At 45.4% G+C, this 25,769-nt stretch overlaps 4 protein-coding genes across 6 annotated transcripts in view; 1 reads left to right on the top strand and 3 right to left on the bottom strand.

Annotated features, from left to right (window-relative positions):
• PEX14 (peroxisomal biogenesis factor 14) overlaps positions 1–2,134 on the bottom strand; it is an 80,730-nt gene extending 78,596 nt beyond the window's left edge. The window contains exon 1 of the mRNA XM_063354192.1: positions 1,707–2,134. Within this exon, the coding sequence (XP_063210262.1) occupies positions 1,707–1,997 (291 nt within the window). The 5' untranslated portion in view covers positions 1,998–2,134. The remainder of the gene's footprint in view (positions 1–1,706) is intronic.
• On the top strand, positions 2,013–6,203 carry DFFA (DNA fragmentation factor subunit alpha). Its single transcript, XM_063354193.1, has 6 exons — positions 2,013–2,144; positions 2,542–2,703; positions 2,820–2,950; positions 3,758–3,947; positions 4,339–4,493; positions 5,277–6,203. The coding sequence occupies exons 1-6, from the start codon at positions 2,048–2,050 to the stop codon at positions 5,484–5,486; spliced, it is 945 nt and encodes a 314-aa protein (XP_063210263.1). The 5' UTR covers positions 2,013–2,047; the 3' UTR covers positions 5,487–6,203.
• Positions 6,204–7,406: 1,203 nt separating this feature from the next.
• On the bottom strand, positions 7,407–11,321 carry CENPS (centromere protein S). Of its 3 annotated transcripts, XM_063354194.1 has the most exons (6): positions 11,002–11,317; positions 10,300–10,423; positions 9,891–9,924; positions 9,193–9,259; positions 8,390–8,554; positions 7,407–7,871 (listed from the first exon to the last, which is right to left on the bottom strand). In XM_063354194.1, the coding sequence occupies exons 1-5, from the start codon at positions 11,116–11,118 to the stop codon at positions 8,402–8,404; spliced, it is 495 nt and encodes a 164-aa protein (XP_063210264.1). In that variant the 5' UTR covers positions 11,119–11,317; the 3' UTR covers positions 7,407–7,871; positions 8,390–8,401. The 3 variants fall into 3 exon arrangements, with proteins under 3 accessions (XP_063210264.1, XP_063210265.1, XP_063210266.1); XM_063354195.1 differs by lacking the exon at positions 7,407–7,871 and having other exon boundaries at positions 8,374–8,554; positions 11,002–11,318; XM_063354196.1 differs by lacking the exons at positions 7,407–7,871; positions 8,390–8,554; positions 9,193–9,259 and adding exons at positions 8,649–9,163; positions 9,566–9,636 and having other exon boundaries at positions 11,002–11,321.
• Positions 11,322–12,529: 1,208 nt separating this feature from the next.
• On the bottom strand, positions 12,530–25,099 carry PGD (phosphogluconate dehydrogenase). Its single transcript, XM_063354190.1, has 13 exons — positions 24,993–25,099; positions 23,746–23,821; positions 23,128–23,307; positions 22,926–22,991; positions 21,744–21,862; positions 20,261–20,330; positions 19,762–19,896; positions 18,835–19,024; positions 16,126–16,256; positions 15,488–15,621; positions 15,044–15,143; positions 13,384–13,506; positions 12,530–12,808 (listed from the first exon to the last, which is right to left on the bottom strand). Exons 1-13 carry the CDS (start codon positions 24,998–25,000, stop codon positions 12,689–12,691), a joined length of 1,452 nt encoding a protein of 483 aa, XP_063210260.1. The 5' UTR covers positions 25,001–25,099; the 3' UTR covers positions 12,530–12,688.
• Positions 25,100–25,769: the final 670 nt, after the last annotated feature.

Raw genomic sequence — 25,769 nt, forward strand, 5'->3', positions numbered from 1 at the left:
TCCTCAGAAACCTCTAGTCAACTGCCTTGTAGACAGCCCAAGTGGCTTACGGATCAGTCGCAGGTTGTTTCAGGTTTCCTCGTTCCAAAAGCACTCCCTCGAAGCATGAGGAATGGATTGTCATGCCTGCACCTCAAACTACAACTGATAAAAGCAGTGGCCAATGCCAAACAGCACGCCTACTGCGAGTTTGGTAACTGGGCCTTTCACAACTTGGGAGGAGATCTGTGCTGGTTAGTCAGAGTATGAATTTTATGTAACGTGTTTCTAGTTCAGTTTAGTTCAACAATGTTCCCATCAAAATCAGCCTCCTCAGTCCAGACTAAAAGGACCAACAGAGAGGTTCACATCAATTTCGTCAAACACAGATAAACAGGAATGATCGCACATAGAAGTGCGTTGGTGGCAGACTTTGCTCTGTCTTCTTCCCTGTTGCTGAAAAAAACAGACCCTTTATCTCCTGCCAGCTGCAGGAGGGCCCTCTGTAGCCACCAAAAGGATTTGACAAAATTTCATTGGTATCACATACTCAGGAGTCTGCTTGAGACACTGCTTTGATGAGGGAGCTGCAAGGAGGCCACTAAATTTGAGGTAGGTAGAGTTCGCAATGAAATACAAGTTACCCTGGTCCAAGACCAAGCCAGTGCAAGTGACCAGAAACCTACGCTACACACAATTCCCTCACACTTCTATATTCCCCTGTTCATTTCAGGTCCCAATTTAAAAATACCTTAAGCTTTTAGCATGTTTCTTGAGCATGTGCTCAAGCCGGTGAACTTACATGCCTCTTTTACCCTCCCCATTTAGTTTTTGACAGTGTTTACACTACATCTGTCACTGCTTTGCCCTTTTATGCTGTTGGTTCAAGGATACTTCTCCCTCGCAGCTGCAAGGCAGAAACATTTTGTCTAACTGGTACTTCACCTCATTCCAAATCCCAGCTGACACATAAACTGCCTCCCTTCTCTCTGGCTGTGCTCCCCCCTGCCTCATCCAAGTGCTTTATTGAGTTTCACATACAGACCCTAAAATGACAAGACACTCACTGCCTAGGGGCCTGGCCTGACCAGCTTTCCCAGTCCGAGCTGCACTGGGCTGTCGGGCGGAGCGTGCCCGCACAGGGCAGGTGCCAAACTACCAAACCAAGCCCCCCCGGAGAGGCGACGCTCCACCGCTGCTACCGGGCACAGGGGCTGAGGCGACGCCCGCCGAGCCGGGGGGTCTGGGCCCTCCCCGCCACCGTTCCCCCCGGCCGTCACCAGGCACGGCGGTTCCCCCCCACCGCTCCTCCCACGCCGGGCGCGGCGCACCGCGCACCTCAGGGAGCCGCCGCTGCATCCTGCCCCCCTGGCCCCTCCGGTGCCGGCGCTGCGGCGGCGACAGGGCCCGCCGCGGCGGGCGCTGAGGCGGCGCGCGCCAGTGACCGTTACGGCAGGTGCGGCGGTTGGCGGCGCGCGGGCGGCGGTTGGCGGCAAGGCCACGCGCGCAGGGCAAGGGGGGGCAGCGGCACGGGCCGCCGCGCGCGCCCCCCACGGCCGGCCACAGCGGGAGGGGGGGGCTTAGCCGGAGCGAGGGGGAGCTGAGGAACGGCGGCCGCCCCTCGGCCGTTCCCCGGCGGCGACGAGCTCGGCCCGGCCCACCCCGCCCCGCCCGTCCCCCGCCGCCCCCTGCCCGCGCCGAGCATGCAGAGCGCCGGCCCCGCTTACCTGGCTAGGCTGCTCCGCTTGCTCCGAGGAGGCCATCTTCCCAGGCCCGGCTAATCCATCCCCGCCCAACCGATGGAACGCCCTCACCGCCGTTACTCCCCCTCTCTCCGCGCGCCCCGGCAGGCAGAACGAGTCGAACGCCGAGACACCGATGCGGCCGGCGGGGGGAGCACTTCTGCCGTGAGCGAGCGGCCTCCCGGCGGGCCGGCAGCCAGCGGGCGGGCCGCCTCGGGGCAGGGCTGAGGAGCGCAAACCGGGAGCGGGTTGCAGCGTTCTACCTCGCCGGGCCATCCCGGGCTGGGTTACGCAGAGCCCCGCGTTCTGCCGAGCGGGCGGCGGCTATGGCGGCGCCGCTGAAGCGCTGCCTGCTGCGGCGGCGGGACGGGCGGGAGCAGCACGGCGTGGCCGCCTCCTGCCTGCGGGAGCTGCGCGACAAGGGTGAGGGGCCGCCGTGGCCGGGCCGTCCCCTGTCCCCGCTGGGCTCCCGTGCGCCGCTCCGTGAGGTGGCGGGGCTGGGCCCGATCCGTGCCGCGGGACAGGCAGAAGGAGGGCAGGTCCCCGGGGGCAGCGAGGGGAGGTGGGAGTAAGTTGAAACGTGCCTTCTTCCACGTGTATGCCAAGGTTTGCGTCAATAATATTAATTTCTGGAGGGAGAACTCGTGAGCATGTGCTGAGAAGGAGCTGGTGTGCAGAGCAGTGTGGAGACAGGTCCTGGTCTCCTGCCTAAATTACTAGGAGTTGCTTGTCTCTTGATGGATGTAATAAAAGGGCAGTGTGTATGTCCCTTTTCATTGCGTATGTCACAATTTCATTAAGTATTTTTTTTGTTCTGCAGCTAGTGTCATTCTGGCTATTGACAAGGCCAGGGAGCCCATCACCTTAGTACTGGCAGAAGATGGTACCATTGTGGACGATGAAGATTACTTCTTGTGCCTGCCAGCCAACACCAAGTTTGTGGCACTGGCCAAGAATGAGAAATGGTCCAGCAAAAGCTTAGGTACGCTGTGGCTGAGGGAACACAGAAGGGGAGGGGTGTCTGGAATACACCTACTGAAATTAGGCTGTCTCGGGTGGGTGAGGAGTGACCCAGGAAACTGATGACTCTTGTATCAGACAGTGGAACAGCCTGGCTCTCGGAGTCTGGGGATGAAGTGGACAGTGGTGCAGAGAAGTGGAAGCAGCTGGCCAGGCAACTGAAGGATGACCTATCTAATATCATCTTGATGTCTGAAGAAGACCTCCAGGTACAGTGGGGAAACGTCTAATTGCTGTCCCTGGCTCTGCCCATCATCCATTTATCTCACTAGATGGCAGAGAACGCAATAAGTAAACAAGATCACAAGCTTAATTCAGCTGCTGTTGTTTGGCTGTGGTGCTAGAGTCAAATTTCTCCTTGAGGGGAAGCACTCACGTCTGAGGAGGATGCTCTTAATCACTGACTGCCTCTCGCAGCATGCCTTTCCAATTCTGGCGGGGAGAGGGCAAAAAGTCAAGATTTGGCCAAATGGCAACTGAGGTGATGCCTTCCTTAAGACCAGACACCTGTGTAACGTGTCAGAAGGGAAGGCTGAGCAGCACACCAAATCTGTCTGCTCCAGAGGGGTTCAAAGAACTGCCCTCAGTTTACAGAGCTGATTGATTTGAGTATCTGACTGCTTAACACCTTGTGGGTGGTGAGGCATGGAGATAACTGCCTCTTCTTGTCCTCCTGCAACATGCAGCTTCCCAACTACCAGGCTACTGGCCTTCCTGTGTGTATTCCCATGCGCTCTTTGCCAGAAGTTGTCAGGATTTCTGTTAAAAATGCACACGATACCACGCCTTCCTGGATGCCTTTTGGCTTCTGGTAAAGAATGCAGGCTGGTGGAGTGCCACTACAACCTCCCGTAACTAGGCTGACTTGCTATGACACGAAATCTTGTGAAACACACTGGGTTTCACGAAGGTGGAGGCTCTGATATTCAGGAGGCTTGCTGTTTGTACTGTAATCAGTGTAATGGGATGAGTTACTCAATCAGTCCATTTAACAGCAGCACTCTCATTGTTTCAAGGTGCTTATTGATGTTCCACATTCAGACCTGGCAGAAGAACTTGCCCAAAGTCAAACCAAAATCCAAGTATTGCAGGACACCCTGCAGCAGGTGCTGGACAGACGGGAAGAAGAACGCCAGTCAAGACAGCTCCTGGAACTCTACCTGGAGGCCTTGAAAAATGAAGACAGTATCTTAAGCAAAGTAGCAGGTAGGGAGCATTAAAGGTGCTAGAGAAGGAGCTTTTCAGAGACGCCTGAAATAGTTGAGTGGAATAAATAGCAGAATGAAGGACTGGAGTTAGTCACTTGCTTAGCAGCTATTAATGTGCTGGATGTAACAGCTGGTGTAGTGTAAGAATTCTCTGGGTGAGACCAGGACTCCTCTCACTGCTGCGTCACATTTCTCACAATGTCTGAAAATAGAATACTGGAAAAAAAGCTTAAATCATGTAGTCATCCTCAACATTGTGGATTTCTTAAGTTAGAGGATGCGTCTAGATAGAATGCATATTTTACTAATTTCAAAACCATCAAAGCAGTCTAGGCCACTTTTCCTGTCCTGTGTTCGTCACAGGCTGTAATGATTCTGCTACTTTACAGAATCTGAGACTGTGCCAAGAAAGGAGATGGATGTGGTTGACACAGGTACCAGCAGTACAGGCCCTTCAGCCAAAACGGCGCTCAGTGACCAGATCCTTGCTGCTCTGAAAGAGAAACCTGCTCCAGAGCTCTGCTTGGACAGTCAAGACCTAGAGGTGGGTGAGAATGATATAGCCATATTCTGGCAAATTTCTCCCTCCGGCGAGAGAGGTTATAGGGGAAGCTGTCCTTGCTTCTGGAGGTTTTACGTCAATATATCTCAGTCCCAAAGTGGCAAGATTTTTCTTCCTCAGTAACACTACCCCCTGCCTGGTAATAGCCAGTTGAGGCTATTCCAAGTACTCTAGTCTGTCTTCTGAAAAGCCACAAAATAATTTTGGTTTTGATCTCTGCCAAATTATAGTCAGCCACTGCTTCAGCTGTCCTACCAGCAAGGTTTTTTTGTATGCACATGCATCTAGCTATATTTCTTTTATACATCCCAAATCAAAATAAAAACCTCCTTATTTTGGAAAGCAGTGTAAATAAACCCATAGCTTGGAAAGGAAAGTCTAGGTAAACTTTAACCATTAGAAAGTGTGTTCTTTCATAGAATCATAGAATGTGTTGGGTTGGAAGGGACCCTTTAATGGTCATCTAGTCCACCACCACCCCCCTTCTAATGCTATGAACTCGCTCCTCTTGCTTTTCACTGCTGTAGAAACTAAGTAACTGCTTTCCGTTCCTTTGAAATCCGAATATAGCTTCAAGCTCTAGGTGTTGGTAGAATACGGAAGATCCACTAGCCCACGGGACAGATGATGAAAGCTGGGAACAGCTTCTATACCAAATTGTCAGTATTAAACAGGTGTCTCATTACTGCTGTCCTTAATGCAGGCAGAGGGGTTAGTGGTGGAGGAGCATCAGTAGAAAAGACTTAGAAATCTGTTTTGCTACAGCTGGTCTTGAAAGAAGACGCACAAGCCCTGGCCTTGGCTCTAAGGTGGGACAAGCAGAAGGCTGAAGCTCTGCAGCAAGCCTGTGACCAGGAGCTCTCCAAGCGTCTACAACAAGTGCAGACTTTGCATTCCCTAAGGAGCACGTCAAAGGGCAAGAAAACTCTACCTTGGGGAGACTACCCTGGGCTTAGGTCAAAACGCAAAAAATAAGACTGCAGTGCTGCTTGCAATTTCTTTTTTTTTTTTTTTTGCGTAAGAAACAATACAAACAAAGATATATCCTGGGAGCCATAGTTTGCTGGTCATACTATGGTCTGGCTACAGACAACAAAAATCTGGACATTGTCCTGAGGCTTAAACTGCTGTGATGATTCAAATCATGTGTAACCAAAGGGATTTTGGCTTTTTGCAGAATACTGGAACAATGGTATTGCTAAACACAGCATGTAAGGGTTCAGCTTTGAATACCTGGTTGGGAGCCAGAAGCTTCCATCTGATAATGATGGATCTCCCTTCGGAAGCCCCAGGCATTTGCTTTCTTTGTCCTCCCAAGGGTGGAAGACCCAGTGGAAGACACTTTGAGGCACAGCTAAAGAACAGGGCAGAGGGTTTAGCCAGCTGCTGTCTGGCTTTAATCTCCAGCCTGGGATCTAGGAACCTGAATTCTCATGCTAATTTCATCAGTTCAAGTAAATTCAAAGTCCTTTAACTTCTGTGCTTTCTCTGTAAGGAACTTCTGTCTCTTGAGTACAGTGTGGGTACTAACTTATAAAATGCAGCACGGGTGGAAATACTTGCTTTTTAAGGCTGTGGAGCAGAAGACTTGTATTTGGCCTGATTGTATTATTCTCCTAATCATTAGTGTAGTATCATGATGCTTTTGTATTAACTGGCTTATTTTTGTTAAAGTCTTTTTTTCTAATATCATTAAAACCTTTTTACCTTACTGTTGGAGTAGTTTTGATCTTTACACCAGCTGCTGTGATTAAAGAATGTGCTAATAAGTACAGTATTACCTTCAGGATAGAGGAAGAAGAAATTAAATACAGAAGTATTCTGTATTTAATCTGTCCGAAGTATTTAGGTAGCATCCACGTTCACACTGGTGACACTGCACCAGAACTCTCACCTGGCACAATCTGTTCTTTGCTTGTGAAAACAGAAGATGTATATGAAAAAATCTGAAAAGTGAGCTGAAACTTCTGAAAAATTTTTAGGAGGTACAAACGTTTTCTAGTGTCATGCAAAACCCTCTGATTTAACTTTAAATGGTATAGATGCCAACTGATGAGTATTCCTACAGCAGGCATTCAGGTGAACCCATTGCATGTAGACATGCCAGTTGAATTAAGGTACGCTCGAAGTTAGACTGCCAGTGTAACTAATAAATATTCTAAACAGTTCAGTGCCTTTGAGCAGCTAAGCCAAAATACGTAGCCAAAATAGATGAAGCTATGCATACAGTAATTGACTGGACTTAGCGGAAAGCTTGCAGTCAACTTTTTGGTCAGTCTGTTCTGCTAGGGCAGGTAACTGCTTCTTACAATATACACTTCTGGCTTGTAACATTATAGGCCATGGCAGGTAAAAAGGTTTCCTGATGCTTTAAATAGCTACAAGCATTTTACATTCAAGTCTTTCTGAAATAGCATATATGGCTGCGTACTGACAGAATTTTTGAAGCATGGTCTATTGCACTCAAAGCTAATTACACTGGCTACCAATTGAAATAACATGCATTGAGTAGATTAGCTGTCAGCAAGCTTTTCCTGTGAGTTTATGTCTCAGCTTGTGATTACCAGTCACTCCATTATAAACCAGTTTTTCAGTCTTGCTCAAAGCTGTAATGCTTTTGCTTTTTTCAAGCAACTTGGCAATGGAAATTCTATTCCTCAAGCTGTACAAAAGCTGTACTGTAGCACTTGATTTTATTGGATAGTTACAGCCTACAAAAGGCATGGTTTTTTTCCCCATCCATTACTGTTTAATAGCTCCAAAACAGAGCAAGAATAAAAGGGAGCACACATAGGCAGTCTAGAGCATTACTCTTTTTCCACTGCGTCACGTGTAGCTGCTGAGTGACTCCAGTCCAGAAAGTGCACTCTTCTTTCAAGAGAAGGGTTTTAAACAAGGAGCAGGGCTACACCTAGAAGTTCTCAAGGGTGGTAAAAAATATTCTGTCATCTGGTACCTTTTTTATCTTGGGGTAGTGTTTAAGGTATGAGCCTTAATAAAATGAGGACCTGGTATTTAAAAGTTGATTTTGGGAACTGCCCTAAACTATATCCTTCAGGAAGGAACAAGTGGCTTCAAGGAAGAGTTTGTCTCGTCAATCAAGGGCTGAGCAAGAGAAACAGCATTCAAGTCTTTTCTCTCTTGCTGCATGTTTTAGACCATCCTTGCTAAGCATATTCTTGCTTGATAAAATTTGCCCACGCAGTAGCTTAAGCAGCTTTCTCATTTCATTTAGCTTTATCTGTCTAAAACCTTGTCTTTAAATCTGCTTCTTTCCAATCAACAGCATGTGGTAAACCTCCGTCAGTCCAGCAGAGGGCAATGGTGATACATTTCTGACACCCCTCCAGAGCCACGTTCCTACAGTGAAATTAGAAATGTAATGCAACTTACTGAAAGTGAAGATTGTATACCAACAGCATCACAGGGGAAAACCGACACAAAACATGCTTTAATTGCCAAGACAACAAGTGAGATATGGCTATTAAAACAAAAAATATTCAAAATACCTAAGCAAAAGTATCAAAAATGGAAGCAAGGAAGAAGTCAAACAATTACGGGAGAAACTAAGTAGCAGCATGGGGGGAGCTGCACATATTGAGGTATTATGGTCAGTAAGAATGTTCTGCTTTATGCTCTTTATTTAAAGGATTTTCTTTTTAATAACAGTAAGATAGATTTTTGTGAGCAATTAAGGCATTTTGGTTGGAAGCTTTAACTGAATTCTCACAGACCATTTTTGGAACAAAAAAATCCAACTAATCATGTTCACCTAAAAACCTAAAGATTCATTACTGTTGCTAACCTGCAAGAGGAATCTCTAATAGGCTAACTTTGGTTCCTCAAGGATAATAAGAGAAAATGACCAGAGACATTACTTGAAAGGTGAATCATGCCATGTTGGAATCTTCATTTTCAGCGACAGCCTCTTCTTGTTCCCCATAAGTTCTCCCTTCCTTAGATGCACTGGACTTCTTTTTCTTCTCCTTTTGTTTCATGTTACTTGATGTGATCTCTTCACTCTTCTGGGTGATATACTTTAACTGAGAACAATAAACTAATCAGTCATCTACTAAGGAACTTAATTTATTCACAAGAAATTAGAGAAAATGTTTAATAGAAATTAACAGGGCAAATTCTTATTACAAAAAGACAACAGACACTCCAAAAAGGCTGACAAACATCAATTAGTTCTAATTCTTGCATAAAGCTCTCAAGTCTAAGCTGGATATCCTCAGATACTGAAATCTATATTTAGATCCCTGTATTTATTCACATTAGGAGACTTTGTACTGCAAGGTGGACTCAAGCTATTCCTGACCTTAGGCTAAAACAAAGGAACACAACACCAGGAAAAACCAAAGTGATTTATTTCCAAGACTGACACTGCTGTACTGTTTATGGCACTTTTGTAGCTGGAACCCCAGCACCCCTGTTGCAACCAGAACATTGCGGCTTGAACTGCAATCAGATCTGTGTTCCCACAGCGAGGCACAGTGCCATGAAGCAAAATAAGATGAAAATGTAAAAAATCACTGGATTGTGCCCATCCATCATCAATAAGCCAGTGAAATTGCTCAAGCAACAGTTGCTTCATCATACATAGCCTTTACTCAAATGCTCTTAGGAACTAACCAATTGGTTTAAGAACGCTGTGAGACAGAAAATCAGTGAATCTCACCAAAGAATTGCTCCTTCTAGCCAAAAGCTTCACATCTTCTGTAGTGACTGTGCTTCGTTTTGCATGCCTGCATAAAATTAAAAAATACTCCTTAATGTGTTTATCAACATTGGTTGTAAGAGGCCATGCAGCATCTAATTTGTAACACTAATTAAAAGGGCTTAATAGGAACCCAGTAAACCAAACATGCCTATCTTTTCCAACTATAATACACAAAACCCTATTTTACAAGTTCATATGTGTACATCTAAGTTCCCACAACTCCTGTGTAAAAACAGTAGAATTTAGCAACCAGAACTTCAAACACCACTATTGCATTCCCTCTCGCTTGCCAGTTGGTCCCTGTGTTAACTCCTGTAAAGCATTTCTTTACCTCCTTGGAGCAACCAAATGAAACACAGGTAGGCTAGTAGCCATCTGTCACTCTCAAACCATCCAGTTATGTTAGGTATCAATGCATCTGACAATTATATACAGTCGTTAATCTAAACCATCACTTGTACCAAACAAATGAACTTCCAAGGTCAGGAAGAACCTGCAGGGGAATATCTATTTCCTAACTTCACAGCCACTATTTAATCAGCCAGTAGAACCCTTTAAAACTTGAATTACAAGAGGTATTTTAAAGATTATCTAGTTATTGGAGCTGAACACAAAAAAAGAAAGCCTTTGTAACAATCAAGTGTTTCAGTACGTACCTTGCAAACATTTCGAGGTCTTTTGCAAAGTTCTCTGGAGAAAACACAAAGACGCCGCATATTTTAAATAATACATGCCACATAATACAGTTCTAGCTGTTACAAAGGTGTAACTGCAAATTAATTATGAGAAGTTATAGTTAGTTATACAAGTTAGTTATGAGAAGCAACCGTAACTTGTTATTACATGCCACTCTGTTGCACAGGCAGGTGGCCCACATAATATTTCCACTTATATTTAAAAGCTTTTTCCAGGTATGAAAAATAGAATCACTATTTCTTGTACTTTTAAAAGCATAACGCAAGAAACAGTGCACCAGTGATACCTAGTACCAGTGCTATTTATTTTAAAGCATCGTTTCTCCAGCAATTGCTCTTGAATGAACAGATACTATGCAAACTTCTGTACCGCACTGCCTGAAGGTGATCTCCGAGATAGCTGCGATGGTTTGTTTGCTGAATTGCACATCTTTGTCTTCGGCAACTTCCTGGCACAGGCAGCCAACCGTGTAGTGAACCGCAGCCTTCAGCCTCTGAAAGGACCCGGGGCAGCGACAGGTCAGTTCTCTGCAGACTGACATACAGCTCTTGTATAAGTCATAGAATGGTTTGGGTGGGAAGGGACCTTAAAGACCATCTAGTTCCAACCCCCCTGCCACGGACAGGGACACCTCCCACCAGCCCAGGTTGCTCCAAGCCCCGGCCAACCTGGCCTTGAACCCCTCCAGGGATGGGGCAGCCACAGCTTCTCTGGGCAACCTGGGCCAGGGGCTCACCACCCTCACAGCAAACAATTTCTTCCTAATATCTCATCTAAATCTACCCTCTTTCAATGTAAAACCGTTCCCCCTTGTCCTATGGCTCCCCTCCCTGCTCCAGAGTCCCTCCCCAGCTTTCCTGGAGCCCCTTTAGGGACTGGAAGGGGCTCGAAGGTCTCCCGGGGCCCTCTCTTCAGGCTGAGCAGCCCCAGCTCCCTCAGCCTGTCCCACAGCAGAGGGGCTCCAGCCTCGGAGCATCATCAAGACTATTTAAAAGGAGGGAACACAAGGGGCCGTGAACGGACCCCAACACAGCCCACAGCAGCGCGTTTATCGTCTCAGCCCCGCGGTACCTGTGTGAGCAGAGGCCGCTCCTCACCCCCCGCCGCCTCCATGGCGCGGCCCGGCCGCGTTTCCCGCCCGGCGCGGCGGGGCGGGGCCGCCGCCATGCCGGTTCCGCGCAGCCGCATCCGGCCTCCCGACGGAGCGACCGACCGAAGGACGGACGGCAGCTTCGCACGGCACCCCACGGGGCCACTGCCTGGGGCACAGTGAGGATTTAAGCGGTGCCGACAGCACCCGTCCGGCTGGAACGCGGCACCGCAGGCCCCTGCCCCGCCCGGGGCCGTGCCGGGAGTCACCGGTGTGTCCGGCGAAGAGCGCAGCAGCAGCCGCGGTCCCCATCCCTCCCCTCAGCGCTCCGGTAAAAGGAGATTTAGAGAGCAAACTGCTCACGGTACGCCCAGCCAGGCACACGCTGCGACTCTGTACCTGCCTGAGCTCAACAGCGGGGCTCCAGGCGGAGCAGGTGTTTTTCTCAGCACGAACATCATACTATGTATCATAATAGAATAGCCCATTTTCCTCCAAAACACAACGCCAATGCACACAACAAAATGGCAAAACGTTTCCTGTTGTCCACCGCGGTAGTTTCTTTCCAGCTGGAGAGCCCAAACCACAAATACTGGGACAAACTGACGGCTAAAACACCAGGAGCCTCCAGCTATCACCATTGCCTGCAATTTGTCACACCTTTACTTTATAGAATTCCTAAATCTTACAACATAATTTGCAGAAAAGTTGCTTTAAATTGAAAGTAATCTTTTGCTAATTATACAGATATTGAACTAATAACTAAGTAGCTGTCTTAGCAGAAATAAATGAAGCAAAAAATTGATATAAAAATCAGTGCACAGCACAAAAGTTAACACTTGAGAGGTTCTGAGGGAAAAAAAAAAAAGGTACAGGCACCCAGAATTTTCAGAAGTCGTAAAGATGATGTGCAGTAGGATTGCAGGAAGAGGGTATCAAATAGGGCCAGCTTTGCATGCTACTGCATGGAAAGAGGAGACAAAAAAGCAGGGAGATTTGGAGAAAAGCATGCAAGCACACAGCTAAACCAGAGCTTAAAACTGGGAACAACAGTTGGAGGGAGAATGGCTTGGTGACAGGAGTATCAGTCTTGATGCCCTTGACCTGCATTCAAGTATCTGCACGACCCATCCCACGCCTCACCCTCTCACAGAGAACGAACGGAGCACATGGCGTGAATGGCCATGTGCGGGGGAACGTCCAGGAATTCATCTTTAAGAACCAAGCTACTGCCTGTTACGAATAAACAATGACAACCAACAAAAGGCCTTTACCTCCCTGAAATCTTGTGCAGCGTTACTGTGCTGTCTGCCATTCTCCACTTCAGCAATTACTGAAGTGCTGTCATCTCTATCTTGATCCCTATGAGTTTATGCACTATAATACAATAAAAATATTATAATTTTAAAATGTATTCTATTAAATACTGCACAAAGACATTTTAGCCAATTTTGGCCAGCAGCAGTACAAAGAAAACACCTCAATGCATTTATAAGCAAGTTTATTTAGCTTTCTTATATTATATATATATTGAGAGATATATATATGAAATATACCCACAAGTTATTACAAAAGTGTCAAACACAAGTTCTAGTACAGTAAAAAGTGGTATTCTAGGAGGAATATCTGCAATCTACAGTATTGTGGCTTCAAGAGGAAATATTTCCACTAGACATTGTAGGCAGAAGAGGACACATTTCCTCCATGGCCTGTCCAGTTAGTATGGATAAATACGCCTGGCTTCGATAACAACTCATATGTATGTGCACCAAAGTAATCGCGCTGAGCCTAGAATAAGAACACACACACAAAAAGCAGACACATGAATATCACTAGAAGTTGCACATACTGATACTTGACTATAGGAATATTAGAAATAAGATCTGACTCCAATATTATGACATTCAAAGTTATTTTCTGATTATCAGCAAAATCACTGCAATGAAACCTTTACTAATATCTAGTAATTAAGAGTTCTGTAGCAAGACAAGTATATTATTTCTGCTAGGTACTAATCAAAAAACCAAACACTTAGATACATCCAGAGGGTCAAAGATACTTAATTCTTTAGAAAGCATTTTGATTCAAACATATCATTGCCCTTGGTTCACAGATGAAACATTAACAAATGCTGGGCACTGTCATACCAGGATCTCTGGTGTTCTTTATCCAGACATCTCATAGCATTATATTGCCGCGAATGTCAGGTTTAACAGAATTATATTAGGTAATCTACGCCTTTATCTTTACAATGTTGAGTGATTAGGACATATTGCCATCATGGTCTTTAGACCAGTATTTAAATAACAACATGATGATATTTCAGTAGCTAGAATATATGTTACACTATTTCAGGCACCTACCTGAATCAGGTTAGCTGGTAATGTTTCATGCCTGTATCCATCATAAAAAGAAAGTGCTGTAGTGAAGCAGGGCATAGGGATACCGATCTGTACTCCAGTACTGATCACACGTCGCCAGGAGTCCTGGGACAGAAGAAAAGAGGGAGGTGGAAAAAAAACAGAAAAAAAGAAACAAATCAGTGCTGCTCAAAGGCATATGCAGGCGTATCAACTATTCTAGTACAATAGCATGTGCTATTTCACATTACATGAAATCTAATGACCAAGTCTGAGCAAATGCAGCAGCAGATTCCTGATCATACATAAACAAGGCTGATACAAAATAATGGCAAGACAGAGTTAACAAACAGGACAATAAAAGTGCAGACACATGCTCCACATGCAATCAAACCACAGCCTCGAGCAAGGATGCTGTTCTTTCAAATAATTAGTGCATCCCAAAAGCACGAACGCAGTGGGGAACATACTGAGCAAACACTGAGGCACTTCCAGGACCTCTACTCAAGCACAGTACAAAGCCCGCCCAAGGGCATGAGAGGTCAGCACAATACTTCAAACAGACATGTGGATAATCCTCATTTCAACATCTGATTTAGTAACCTGCATGGAATATTCAGCTTCAGTTAAAAGAATTATTAATGATAATATATGACTTCTTTGTTGGCCAGATAATCTGGTTTTAGTTCTGCCTGTCAAGTCCGTCCAAATCAGGAGACTGTTTGGACAGACCTAGGTCTAATGAATGACAGTCGGGAACACTGTTATTTTGGTGCCACTGTGAACAATGGTAATAGAACAGAGCTTTATACTTGGTACAACTGAAATCCAAGTGCACAATAGGCACAAGATACAGGGCAGTGATGAGAACATTCACAGGGGCTAGACATTTTTTCCTGACATAGTGGTTCTTCTGAATTGCCGGACTTCTGCCTAAGGCTCTTCTGTAACAGTAAAAAGGAAACCTTAAGTTTCTAATAGTAGGTTGGCTAGTATCAAAGAGAAGAACCATGACACAACAAGGACTATATGCTCCTTTGCTCCTGTATTACCTTTAGGTTGACATTACAAATATACCCTGCAACATTACACAAGACCTCAGTTCCTCCAGTATCTGGATGCTGATTTATAAAGTAGTGCTTCAGTGATGCAATCCCTTTTTTTTTTTTTTCTTCATTTAGAACTAACATTCTCCAATTTTCTGATGAAATAGAGGCAAGAGGCATTTGTAGGCATTTTTTCAAGGACACATTGCTAATCGTCGTGTCTGGCAAAATTCTAATTTGGACCTCAGTATAGCCTACCTCATCACAGTAACTCTCTTGTTCAATTTCAATCAGCTACCACTATGTAGTTTATCTCCTGTCCTGATCCTGTAAGGCTGTTATGTTCCACTAAAGAAGGATATCTTGAAGCCATAGATGACGAATTCCTACACCCATACATTATGTGCGTACAGATACACATACATAGGCACAAAGAGATTCAGGACTGTTTAGAGATCTTTGGGATTAAGGATGCTGAAAAACAGGTTTCAAGTATACTCTCTACCTTTTCATTTTTCAGTCTAAATATACTTGTGAAGATAACTCCTGGGAAAGAAGCTGAAGAAATCCAGACTGTAAAGTATTGTTTTTATGCTCTTCCTTCCTTGGAAACTCACCTGACAGTTTTCAACAGCTGTCTTAAAGAAATCATCCAACAGCAAATTCTGGAGCTCAGGGTTTCGATCAAAAGCATCTTTGATTTTTCCCAGGAACACACTAGGCAGAATACATGTAAACCAGGAATAAAATTTCACAGCTTCCAACAGAGACCCAGAATCCAAAACTTACAGTGCCAAAATTTGACTCAGCCAGACTCCAATTCCAAATACTGAGAAAGATGCAAACAAAACAAACACTGAAGTAGCTAAGCCACCAGAAAATTGGCTTCATCTGGTATCCTTTAGTGCCATCTACAGAAAAAGCCTTTCAGTATTTTATCAGCAGATTAACTCCATAGATTTTTCCAAGAGAATCTCTAGGCTTGTCAGTCTAGCACTGCATAAACCAAATCGCCTGCTCTTATCCCCTCAGCAACTTAATTACCTCCTCATCTTAATTACCTTCTGATGATGCAGCCTCCCCTCCACATCAGTGCAATGCCACCATAATTCAATGTCCATCCAAACTCTTTGGCTGCTTGTCTCAGTAGCATGAAGCCTTGAGCATATGAGATAATCTTGGAAGCGTACAGGGCCTAAAAAAACAAATTCACATTCCAAGTGAAGTCCCACAAAGCTGAACAAGAAACTTCACAGTCTACATGCTCTCTTTAGTCAACATTTCATTAGGGTTGAGTACAGTAGCCACATTCCAGCTATCTGAGAATCAAAATATCCCTTCCAATTGTTGGAAAGTTTGGTCTCAACAGAGAGAGGTCAAGAGCTATTATCCCCATTACAAAGACAGGTGAGAAAGCAAGCTCCTGTGAATGAATTCTGATCTCTGCACCCCAGCTAGTTGCCACTGCCCGCTGTGGCTTAGACTTGAATTCCTTCAGGACTATTCTTTGGTCAGGAAAGGAACTGGTCACACTATGCTTTGTGGACACTACTAGACAATGCACAATGACACGGCTGAAAGCAGGAACCAAATGACATGAAATGTAAACACAAAAAGCTCCTCACCAGGGTTTACACCATCCAAAACCTGCTTTGATACGCAGCTTTAATATAGCACTCTGGCAAGCACAATGACTCACCTTGCGTATTTCCTCCAGAAAGGCTTTCTTGTTCCCACCAAATTGAGTCACTTTAGGCCCATCCAGCAGCTTACTGGCCTGCACTCTCTCATCCTTGAGGGAAGACAGGCACCGTGCAAACACAGCTTCCCCTTTAAGTGTGGTAGGAAAGGGCAGATAATCAGAAAGCTCAGTATCATTGTTAAGGTCTGAGATACTTGTCCTCAAGCACACAGCGAGAATGCCACTGAATGATGAACCCCATACCTACTGAAACAGTCACATGGGAAGAGAGGTGTACAAATAAATTATTTCAACAGTATTACTGAGGGATCAAACTGCCAGTCAGCATAACCACTGGGTAAATATTGACTGATACAGCTTTCAAATGATAAACTAAGAAAAAAAAAAAGCCACAAGTTATCTGCACGAAAATTTATCCTCAGGAACTTTCACTAGCTCTTAGTTTTAACAATTTACTTTAAAATCTCTTCCTATCCATAAAAGATGGACAGCGTTGCACTGCAGCCGAGCGACAGGCAAGGCTGAAGACCTCACTAATTATTGTATCGTGCTTTCAAGTTAAACAGCTGTTGCATAAATGTCAACTCACATTAACTAGATGTGCTTTGCAATACACACATGCAAAAGAAGAGAAATTAAAATCAACAATAAATCAGCAGGTTAACTTGTAGGAGGAAGTAAGTTTTACAAATCTGGTAGGTCCATAACACTATTATTCAGAAGCGCACAAGAAAGTTTTATAACATCACTAAGCAGGTTACTAAATGTCATTTGTCAGAGCTAAGGAGTTAGCCAAGGAGTATCTTCAGCTCCTAAAGAGAAAGCCTGAATGCCAATCTCTTGATCTGGCTTAGTCAATTCCTAATCATGCTGCTTTAAGTCGTACTTCTTTGCAATTGAAAATTGTATTGTTAAATGGAGGGGGGAAATAAAAAAAAGTTTCCTTTCCAGGGTCTGATAGAAGGAAAGCAATCAAGTTTATTATAGTCTTCATACTGAACTTTTCTTCTACCTTTTAAGTGAGTCGTGAATTAAAAAAAAAAAAAAAAAAAAAAACCCAACGAAAAAACCCAACACAAATAAACCAAAAAAAGAGATGAATGAGTAATGTTTTCTCAAGATTCTGGATCCTCCCTGCAGTAGGATTAACAGACCATAACGAAGTCAGAACTGACTCCTCTCCATTTCTGCAAAAACTTCCTTCTACGCTGGTGAGAAGCGTGTGGGGGAAATCAGGAAAAAGCAGGAGTAGCATGACTCTGCTTTTATAAGCAGAAGTCTGCAAGTCATGCTTATGCGGTAAAACCACACACAGAGCAACTGCCCTAAGAACAGCCATGTTTGCACAAGGGCTATTGCACATACTTCCCTATCAACTCATCATTACCTAACAATGCTCCCCTGGCACTGCCGAGGACTAATCAGGGAGTGTTTCCTCCACCCTTGATCTTTGCAAGAATACCAAAGAGGAGAATATTAACAGCACAAGCAAGAAACACTGTTTCAAGCCTAGAACTGAAAGACTATAGCTGTAGTAGAATATTAAAACCATTTACTAAACTTGTTTTGCAAAAATATGTTGTTAGAATGCAGCCATGTTTCCCTGATAGCTATCACTGCAGTCACTCTCTTTTAGCCCACTGAATATAGTTTTTCTGCCTTCTAATACAACAGGACTTGACCAACCAAGGCAAAGGAAAAAAAGGCAGAGAGAGAATGCATGAAAATGAAAGCAAATCTGAGAGAAAAGAACTTATTAAGTCATCTTACTTACTCAACCGGAAAGTCTACACTGGACCTGTGGTAGAGAGCACTCTAAACGTGTTGTAGATGTATTACAACTCCTGTGTCACAATTCCATTCAGAGGCCAGATTAGATAAAAGGGTAGGTAACGAGACTGTTAGGTATGTATGTGAGCAGGTAAATTCTCACACTTTAGGGATATAATTCAAAGCAATTAAAAAATACATTTCCATTATGTTAGTTTGACTTTGGATCAGCAGCCTTATTAGCCATAAAACAAAAACCAGCAGCAGTCCAGAGTGTATAAAGAAACACCACAATCAACTGTTGAGGTGGAAAACCGGCAGCCACCATCATAAGGTAGCAAAGAGATCTGTCTGTGCTCCTCAACCCATAGTACAGTCCAGCCCTTATGTTCCTGTTTGGTCCCACTAATGCTGGGTTAGCTAATTTATACTGAAACATAGAAACAGAAGACTTAAGTAAATATCTGAAAAATAATTCTTATGCCATCAGAGAAGTCTAAGTACTTATCAAGCAGTGATCAAGCAACACAGTTTTGAAGGTGTCCTTACACCACTTTTTTTTTTTTTTTTTTTTTTTTTTTAACATTTTTAAGGCTATGATGGGATTTGGAGTAGCAGATAAGGGGGCTGAGGAGAATGTTGCATCTATCTAGCACGGCAGTTACGTTCATGTGTCGTGGAATCATCACCAGCACTGCGAAGATACCATGGACAAACACCGACACTTGACAAACAAGGTAAAACCAAGCCCAGCAAAGAAAATACAGTAACAGCTCTCAAAAGCAGAAAGACTGCAACAGCTACACCTAAAAGAGCCTCTTCTGCAAGCCAAGCCCTAGTGTAGGCTTATTTCCAAGATTACCTATTACCATGCTCCTTACTGCGATGTGGTACATGCAGGTAGGAAATACGAGGCCAGACTGAAAAACCAGTTACCTATGAGTGTGACAGGGACTCCATATTCCAGGGCAGAAATGGCTGTCCACTTCCCTGTGCCTTTTTGTCCTGCGCTGTCCTTGATCTTTGGGAGGAGGTATTTGCCATCGCTGTCTTTGAATTTGAGAATATTGGCTGTGATTTCAATCAGGAAGGAGTCCAACTCTGTCTTATTCCATTCCTGAAATACCTGGAAGAGAAGAAAAAGTGTATATATATATATGCACACACACACACATTGATTTACTACGTATATACCATATGTATCAACTGATTTACTGATATATGTATACATACACATATGCATAGATACAGAAGGGGGTCATACCATCTCAGTCACTGGTTATTGGTACCCTGCCACATCTACCAATGACTTCAGCACTGCTGAAAGGCCATTGCGCAGGAGCCCCGCACTGGAAGGGACACCCCAGGCTGAGAGCTGCAGAGCACCTATCTCCAACAGGGACGGCAGAGGCATAGTCCATCCTCTTGCCTATCATCATCATAGGCACTGAAGGCTGGAAACAGAATCGCCCTTTCAAGGCGATTTTCAAGACATCATACTTATTGACTTACTTCAACAAGGTCTTTGCAAGATTCTCCTGCTTGATCATAACGCTCAATGTTTTACTAGATTTTTTCAGGCAACGTAATTTATATTTCTATACAAAGAAGGACCTTCCTAGGGAGAAATCAACTGTAGAATGGGAGAGCTTACACAACGTCTACAAACACTCAGGCGTAGGTGCTTGCTCCTCCCTACCTCATTTGAAGCTCAGGAATATTGTGCACAGCCCCTGGCAGAAGTCATGTCAGAAAAATTAACTTCATGTAGATACAGCAGCTTTACCCAAACCCAGCTGCCTCCATCAATGGCAAACAGCCACCGTGGCTCAAGAAGGCAAGACACGAAAAACTACGGATCACCTTTGACATCTCATCATGCTCCATGCCCACCACATCTTTCATCAGATGATAGGCCTCACAGATCAGCTGCATGTCTCCATATTCAATCCCATTGTGCACCATCTTTACAAAGTGTCCAGCGCCCTCATCTCCCACCTGTCAGGAAACATCAAAAAATGCCATCAGCAACAGCGCTGTCACCGCTTCCAGTGTTTAATACCTGCCTATGGCTTCCTTCTGCCTAAAGGAAGGAAGGAAAGAAGCCCAGTGCCAATCGAAAACACTGCGGGTCACAGATCCATTTAAATCCCCCAGTACGTGACCCAGCCATAAAACTTTGTCTTTCTATTGTATGCGATAAGTTACCAGAGATGGTAGATTTGAACTGAATGCAATCAGCCAGAAAATCAACCCACTAATGTCGCTGGTTTTATTAAGGACAAACATGCATGACCTTCAGCAACCAAACCTAAGCAAGGATCTAACCACAAGTTAAGGTCAACATCAAATAAATATTTACCCAGTCACAACAAGGTTCCCCAGATCCCACTTTAGCAGCAATGCTTTGAAATATGGTCTTGATGTGGGGCCTGTGGGGAGAAATAATACACCTCAGGAGATAGGCAGAGGACACAAACACCACAAGAAAAAAAAAAAAATTCCATCGGTATGATGCATCCTTCTGTAACCTGCCAAAAGGTAGCCTGGGGTGAGAGCATGCTGTCAGGTTGGTAACCCTCCACACACAGTGTCAAATAAAATGCATGTTTTTCCCAGAACTAGACACTGTTTGCAAGGGATGGGGACAGCCCACATCGCACTTACAGCACTGTGCAGGCAAGCTTTATGTACCTAAAGGAGCCCAAATATTATCTTTTCCATTTCAGAAATGGGGAAATAGAGGCAGGTTATGATACAGGCTCACGCTCAGAGAGGATCAGTGACAGCGCTGAAACAAAATCCCATTCTGTAGCCACAAGAAAAATCCAGGGTGACCTGGAGGAGGAGAGGGAAGGAGGGAAGAAACCCTGCAAATGCAAGTCAGGATATAGTTATCCGCATTACTGCAGTAATTAGGAGCTTTCATCATTGCCAGGCTCCCCAAGTGTAGTAAACTGCTTAGCCAACAGGAGAGCATTACAAAATGCCAAGTTTGGAGCAAGGTAAAGCGACAACTGTGAAAGGAGCATGGGTGGCACATGGGCTGCAGATGCTGTGAGATGGGGGGGCAAAATTCAGGTAACAGTGGCAGATAGAAGCTGGTTTTACTGAGCAGTTTATGGAAAAAAGATGATCAGACAGCAGATTACTGTTATGTTATTTTTGGCTTTGTGCCGTCAAATTTGAACAGGCTGATATTGGTATGAAACGCTAACACAAAGGGACATGGGCTTACAAGATTCTAAAGCCCAGGTAAAGCCCAGACACACCTTTTCTTTCTACATTTACAGAGAGAATGGGCTACCAGGGCTAAAATCTAATATGAACATGGATGTACAGTCCTTTACGCTAACACGAGTACAAAACAACATGGCAGAAACTTGCAAAAAAATTAATGTGTTCAATAGTCAGTACAATCATGTACCGAAGCCTTCTTTTATAATGTCTGTCACTTGCAGGAACGTTTGCTGCTGCCTGTTTCATGGTTAACAGCTTTCCAAGTGTGTAGGACCCCAAAAGAAGAATCATAATCAAGAACGGTACTTGTTCAAAATTTAAGCAAAATTCTTTTCTCCCCGGCACACATTTCTCCCTTCAGATTTCTGTAGGTACTACATTTGCCTGTGAATTCCTGGAAGAAAAAACTGTCTTTGTTTTGCCTGCCATGAAAGCCCAGTGCTGTACCATGACCCCAGCTAAGCTGAGAAATCTTGAGCCTTGAGGAAGTGAGACGGCAACATTATCTTGTTCTCTCCACACCCACGCCCTCCTCCTTCCCTCCCTCAGCTCTCAACGTGAATAGGAGACAATTGTTACAGAAGAATAAAGTAGCTCATGCTTACCAGGCTTCTTTGGCTCCTCCTGGCATGAGTGAAGGGCCATATCTGGCACCCTCCTCTCCACCACTAACACCGCTTCCGACAAATAATATGCCCTTTTCTTTTAGTTCCTTACAACGCCTCTGGAACCAAGAGCAGAGCAGAATTATTTAATTTCTTTCAATGCCAGAGCCTTACAAATAAAGGTTAGCAATCCAGACCTAAAATTAAGTTTTCAATTCTGCTTTGGACATGCTAGAAGAGAACCTTAGGGAAAGCCCATACATACACCGAAGTGAATATTAGGAAACTTCCTGTTGCTTTCACACGGATCCTTGCAAAAGAGACATGCTGAGAAAACAAAGTCCTTATAAGCACCAGATAAAAAAGAGCAGTACTGAGGCTGGAAAAGGCTCAGAATTAAGAGTCAGGTGATACACGCTGTGTGCAAACGTGTGGGGGAGGCAGATTAGGCCCAAGGTGGAGTAGCTGAGTTCACTGCAGAGTGAAGGTGCAAGCATGGACAACCCTAAGGGAAACTAATTCCCTCTGAGTGGGAGAGAAGCACAGGCTGAGATCCATAAGGGGAGCTGCAAGCTCCCTAACTATTAATCCTCATTTAGTACCTGTTTTTTACTCTAGCGTGGCCAACCCACTTATCCAAGATCAGAATGCCAAAGCAGAAAGACTAATACCAGCACCCCTTCTAAGGCTCAGAAGGACCGATTTGAATGCAACAGGTAAGCGTTCCAGATACACCAACGTAACTCCTATAGTTACAGCCTGAAAAAACAAGATAATTACTCTGCTGTTTTCATTACCAAGACATCAAAACCAGCAGTCTGTCTCAATGGATTTTCCCATGGCCATGTAGGATTGAGATATAACAACAAATCTATAAATATCCTTAGATTTTCAGATCTCCCTGAAAACTCTTTAAGATTGTAACAGGAAATTTTCAAGATGTCACTAAAAATATTCTTTGATGATTTGGGCAACTTCTATAAAAATATTCTTATAGAACAGTCCTTAACTACTGTAACAATTGTTTTTTAATAGGCTGCATGATCTAGTTTTGCAGAGACAACTCAGTTTGGCCTTCCCTGAGCAGATGGAAGGCATCTTATTGACTGACTATCCTGATGATCAGAGGACAAAGAATCATGTGTATTTTATTCATCCAGTTCAGGTAGAAAACAGACTTACTGTGGTATCTCTGTACTCAGAATTCCCACCATCAATTATGATGTCTCCAGTCTCCAACAACGGCACCTGCCAAAAATAAATCAGCACTTTGGTTTTCTCCATCCATTCAAAACCTCATTAACGATGAATAATTGAGATCTTCCAGAGGAAATGTCTCCAAAAGACAGCACGAAGTCACAGGTAGAAAGAATGTTTGCCTCACCAATTTATTGATGAAGTCATCCACTGCACTTCCAGCCTTCACCAGCAAGATAATGCGACGGGGCTTCTTTAACTTAGAGACCATCTCTTCCAGACTGTGAGCACCAATCACTTTGGTCCCCTTGGCCTCATTAGCCAGAAAGTCATCCACTTTGGAAACTGTCCTGTTAAAAGCACAAACCTGGGGGAGCAAGAAAACATGTTAATAAAAGCTGCCACCAGAACAGTTGCTTTAGCTCAGACTACAAATTATACACACAACATTCAACATCACGTGCTCTCCTACTTCCACCTTCCCTAAAGACGCAGGGCAGGGATGAATCTGCAGCATGTCTTTGCAAGTGCCTTGGGAACCTATGGTTAATGGCTGAGCCCAAAGGAAACTTTAGAGAAAAATCATGCATAACTAACACATCAGGTAGCTAGCTGAGTACAGGCATGCACTGCTGGTTTTCTCTGGAAATGGGACAAAGGGCAGCCTAAGTTATAACTAAAAGGAGGAAATAACACCCATCAAACCATTGCAAGGAAAAAAAAAAAACAACACCCACAAAAAGTTCAGCTCCCACCCCAAGTGTTAGTGAGTCAGCCTTTCTGAACAGTCTCTTCCTTCACTTACCACAAAGCCATGGTCGTTCATGTTCAAAATAAGGTTTTGACCCATCACAGCCAGTCCAATCAAAGCAATGTCGGCTCTGGAACGTGGAAGAACAAAAATGCCAGCTGAGTCTCATTAGCAGTGATCTAGCACTAGCATCCATACCCTCTGTCAGGCTGTTCTCATCTTGTCAACTTGGCCAGCCCACCCGTTTCTAACAAATGCTGTAGCACATGCTCTGAATGGATTCTGTAGGCTCCTACAGAAAGAGATCTTTGTGGCTCCCAGTCAGTCCAACAGACAGAGCAGAGACCAATATATAGCATGTTTCAATTCACCAAGATTTCTTCCCAACTACCAAGACGCAACTAGGTAAGTGAGAAAAGACAGCTTTCCAAAACATCACGTTAGGAGGCAGGCAGCGAGTGGCTCTAGTATGTCACTGATGGATCCAGTTCTACCACAGCTCCATATTTAACAGATGCTGCATTAGAACATCATGTCTGAACATGACACCATTTTTTTGCTTCTGCAACACAAGCTGTCTCAGATTTGGGGTGACCAAAGGATAAGAGGGAAACGGGATATTCTGCCAGGGGCTGCCTAATTCAGCTTGCAAGGGGCATGCACGCAGAGAAGCCCAGCCTGCCCACTTCTGTTCCTCGGGTCACGAACAAGTTTCCTGCTTCACAGTCACGACTCCAAAGCCGATCAGCCCCTCATTTTCATAGAATCATAGAATGGTTTGGGTTGGAAGGGACCTTAAAGATCATCTAGTTCCAGCCCCCCTGCCACGAGCAGGGACACCTCCCTCTAGGCCAGATTGCTCAAAAAGCAAATTCTGCCAAAAAGTCTCTCGGCCGTTTGGCTTATTCTCCTCGCCGGTCCCTCAGCAGCCGCAGAACCTCTAACGCTGGCACACCGACCGCCGTCAGGCGTCTGGAGAGCCCCGTCTTCCCCCTCCCTCTCCCCGCCGGGCACACCGCGGAATGGGCCGAACCGGGGAGCGGGGACAGCACGGAATCACCCGCTCCCCCCCCCACCAGCCCGCCGACAACGCTAGGTTTAGCAGAAAGCCGCTCGGCGGCGGCTGGAGGCCGCAAAGGCGGCTGCCACCTCCCCCTCAGCCCGCGGGGGACACGCTCCCGGCTCTCCCCAGGGCGCCTCCCCGCTAACGGTCTCAGTAAGGCCTCCCGCGCCGGCGGGGGGCACTCCCCGGCCCTCAGACCCCCGCCGGGGCGGCCGTTCCGCGGCCCGCCCGCACTCACTGGGCCATGGCGGCAGTGCTGAGGTGATCCGCGGGCGGCTGCGGCGTCTCTCGGGTCTCGGCCTGCGGCGCGCGCCCGGCCGGCCCTCAGCCGCGCGGGCGGGGCGGGGCGAGGCGGGGCGCGCCCATTGGCTCTCCCGGCGAGCCCCGCCCCTCGCCCATGGGCCGATGGCCCGGGCACCTCCCGCCCTTAAAGGGGCCGCGCGCGGTCCGGACCCGCGTTCCCCCTCCCGCACCGAGGGACGGAGCCACCCGCGCACCGACCGGGGACAGCCCTGCTTGTGGCAACAGCAATAGCTGCCCCCGGGACAGCCGGCACCGTGTATTTTGACTTTTCTTTAATTATACAGAATCCATTGCCTGCGATGTTGAACCACCTCCCAGGCTGGGTTGCGGGTAGCGCAGCTGAAAGTTGTCTCCGAGGTGGCCGAGGATTTGGCAAAAGAAAATATGCCCCCCTGAGATTAAAATTTGGTTTAAGAGGCAGCAGCTGGTCTCATACCTGCGCTGCAGGACAGGCAGCGGCTTCATCACGGCGACCCGACAGCTCGAGCAGCCCTGCTTCCTACTACAGGCACCTTCTCCACAGCAAACGGACCCAGCAAGTTCTTGGTCCACCTTAGTTTTGGGCACTGAGAGCAGAAATTAATCTGAGAGCAGTAAAACAGCTACCGGCTTCTCCAAAGTATTAAATAACTTTTCTCATTGCTCTTCTGACAGCTTAAAAGGTTACTCAAAAAAAAGTAAAAAATAAGGAACCTGCAACAGCAGCAAGAAG

The sequence above is a fragment of the Chroicocephalus ridibundus genome, chromosome 16, assembly GCF_963924245.1.
Source record: "Chroicocephalus ridibundus chromosome 16, bChrRid1.1, whole genome shotgun sequence".
Lineage (NCBI taxonomy): Eukaryota > Metazoa > Chordata > Aves > Charadriiformes > Laridae > Chroicocephalus > Chroicocephalus ridibundus.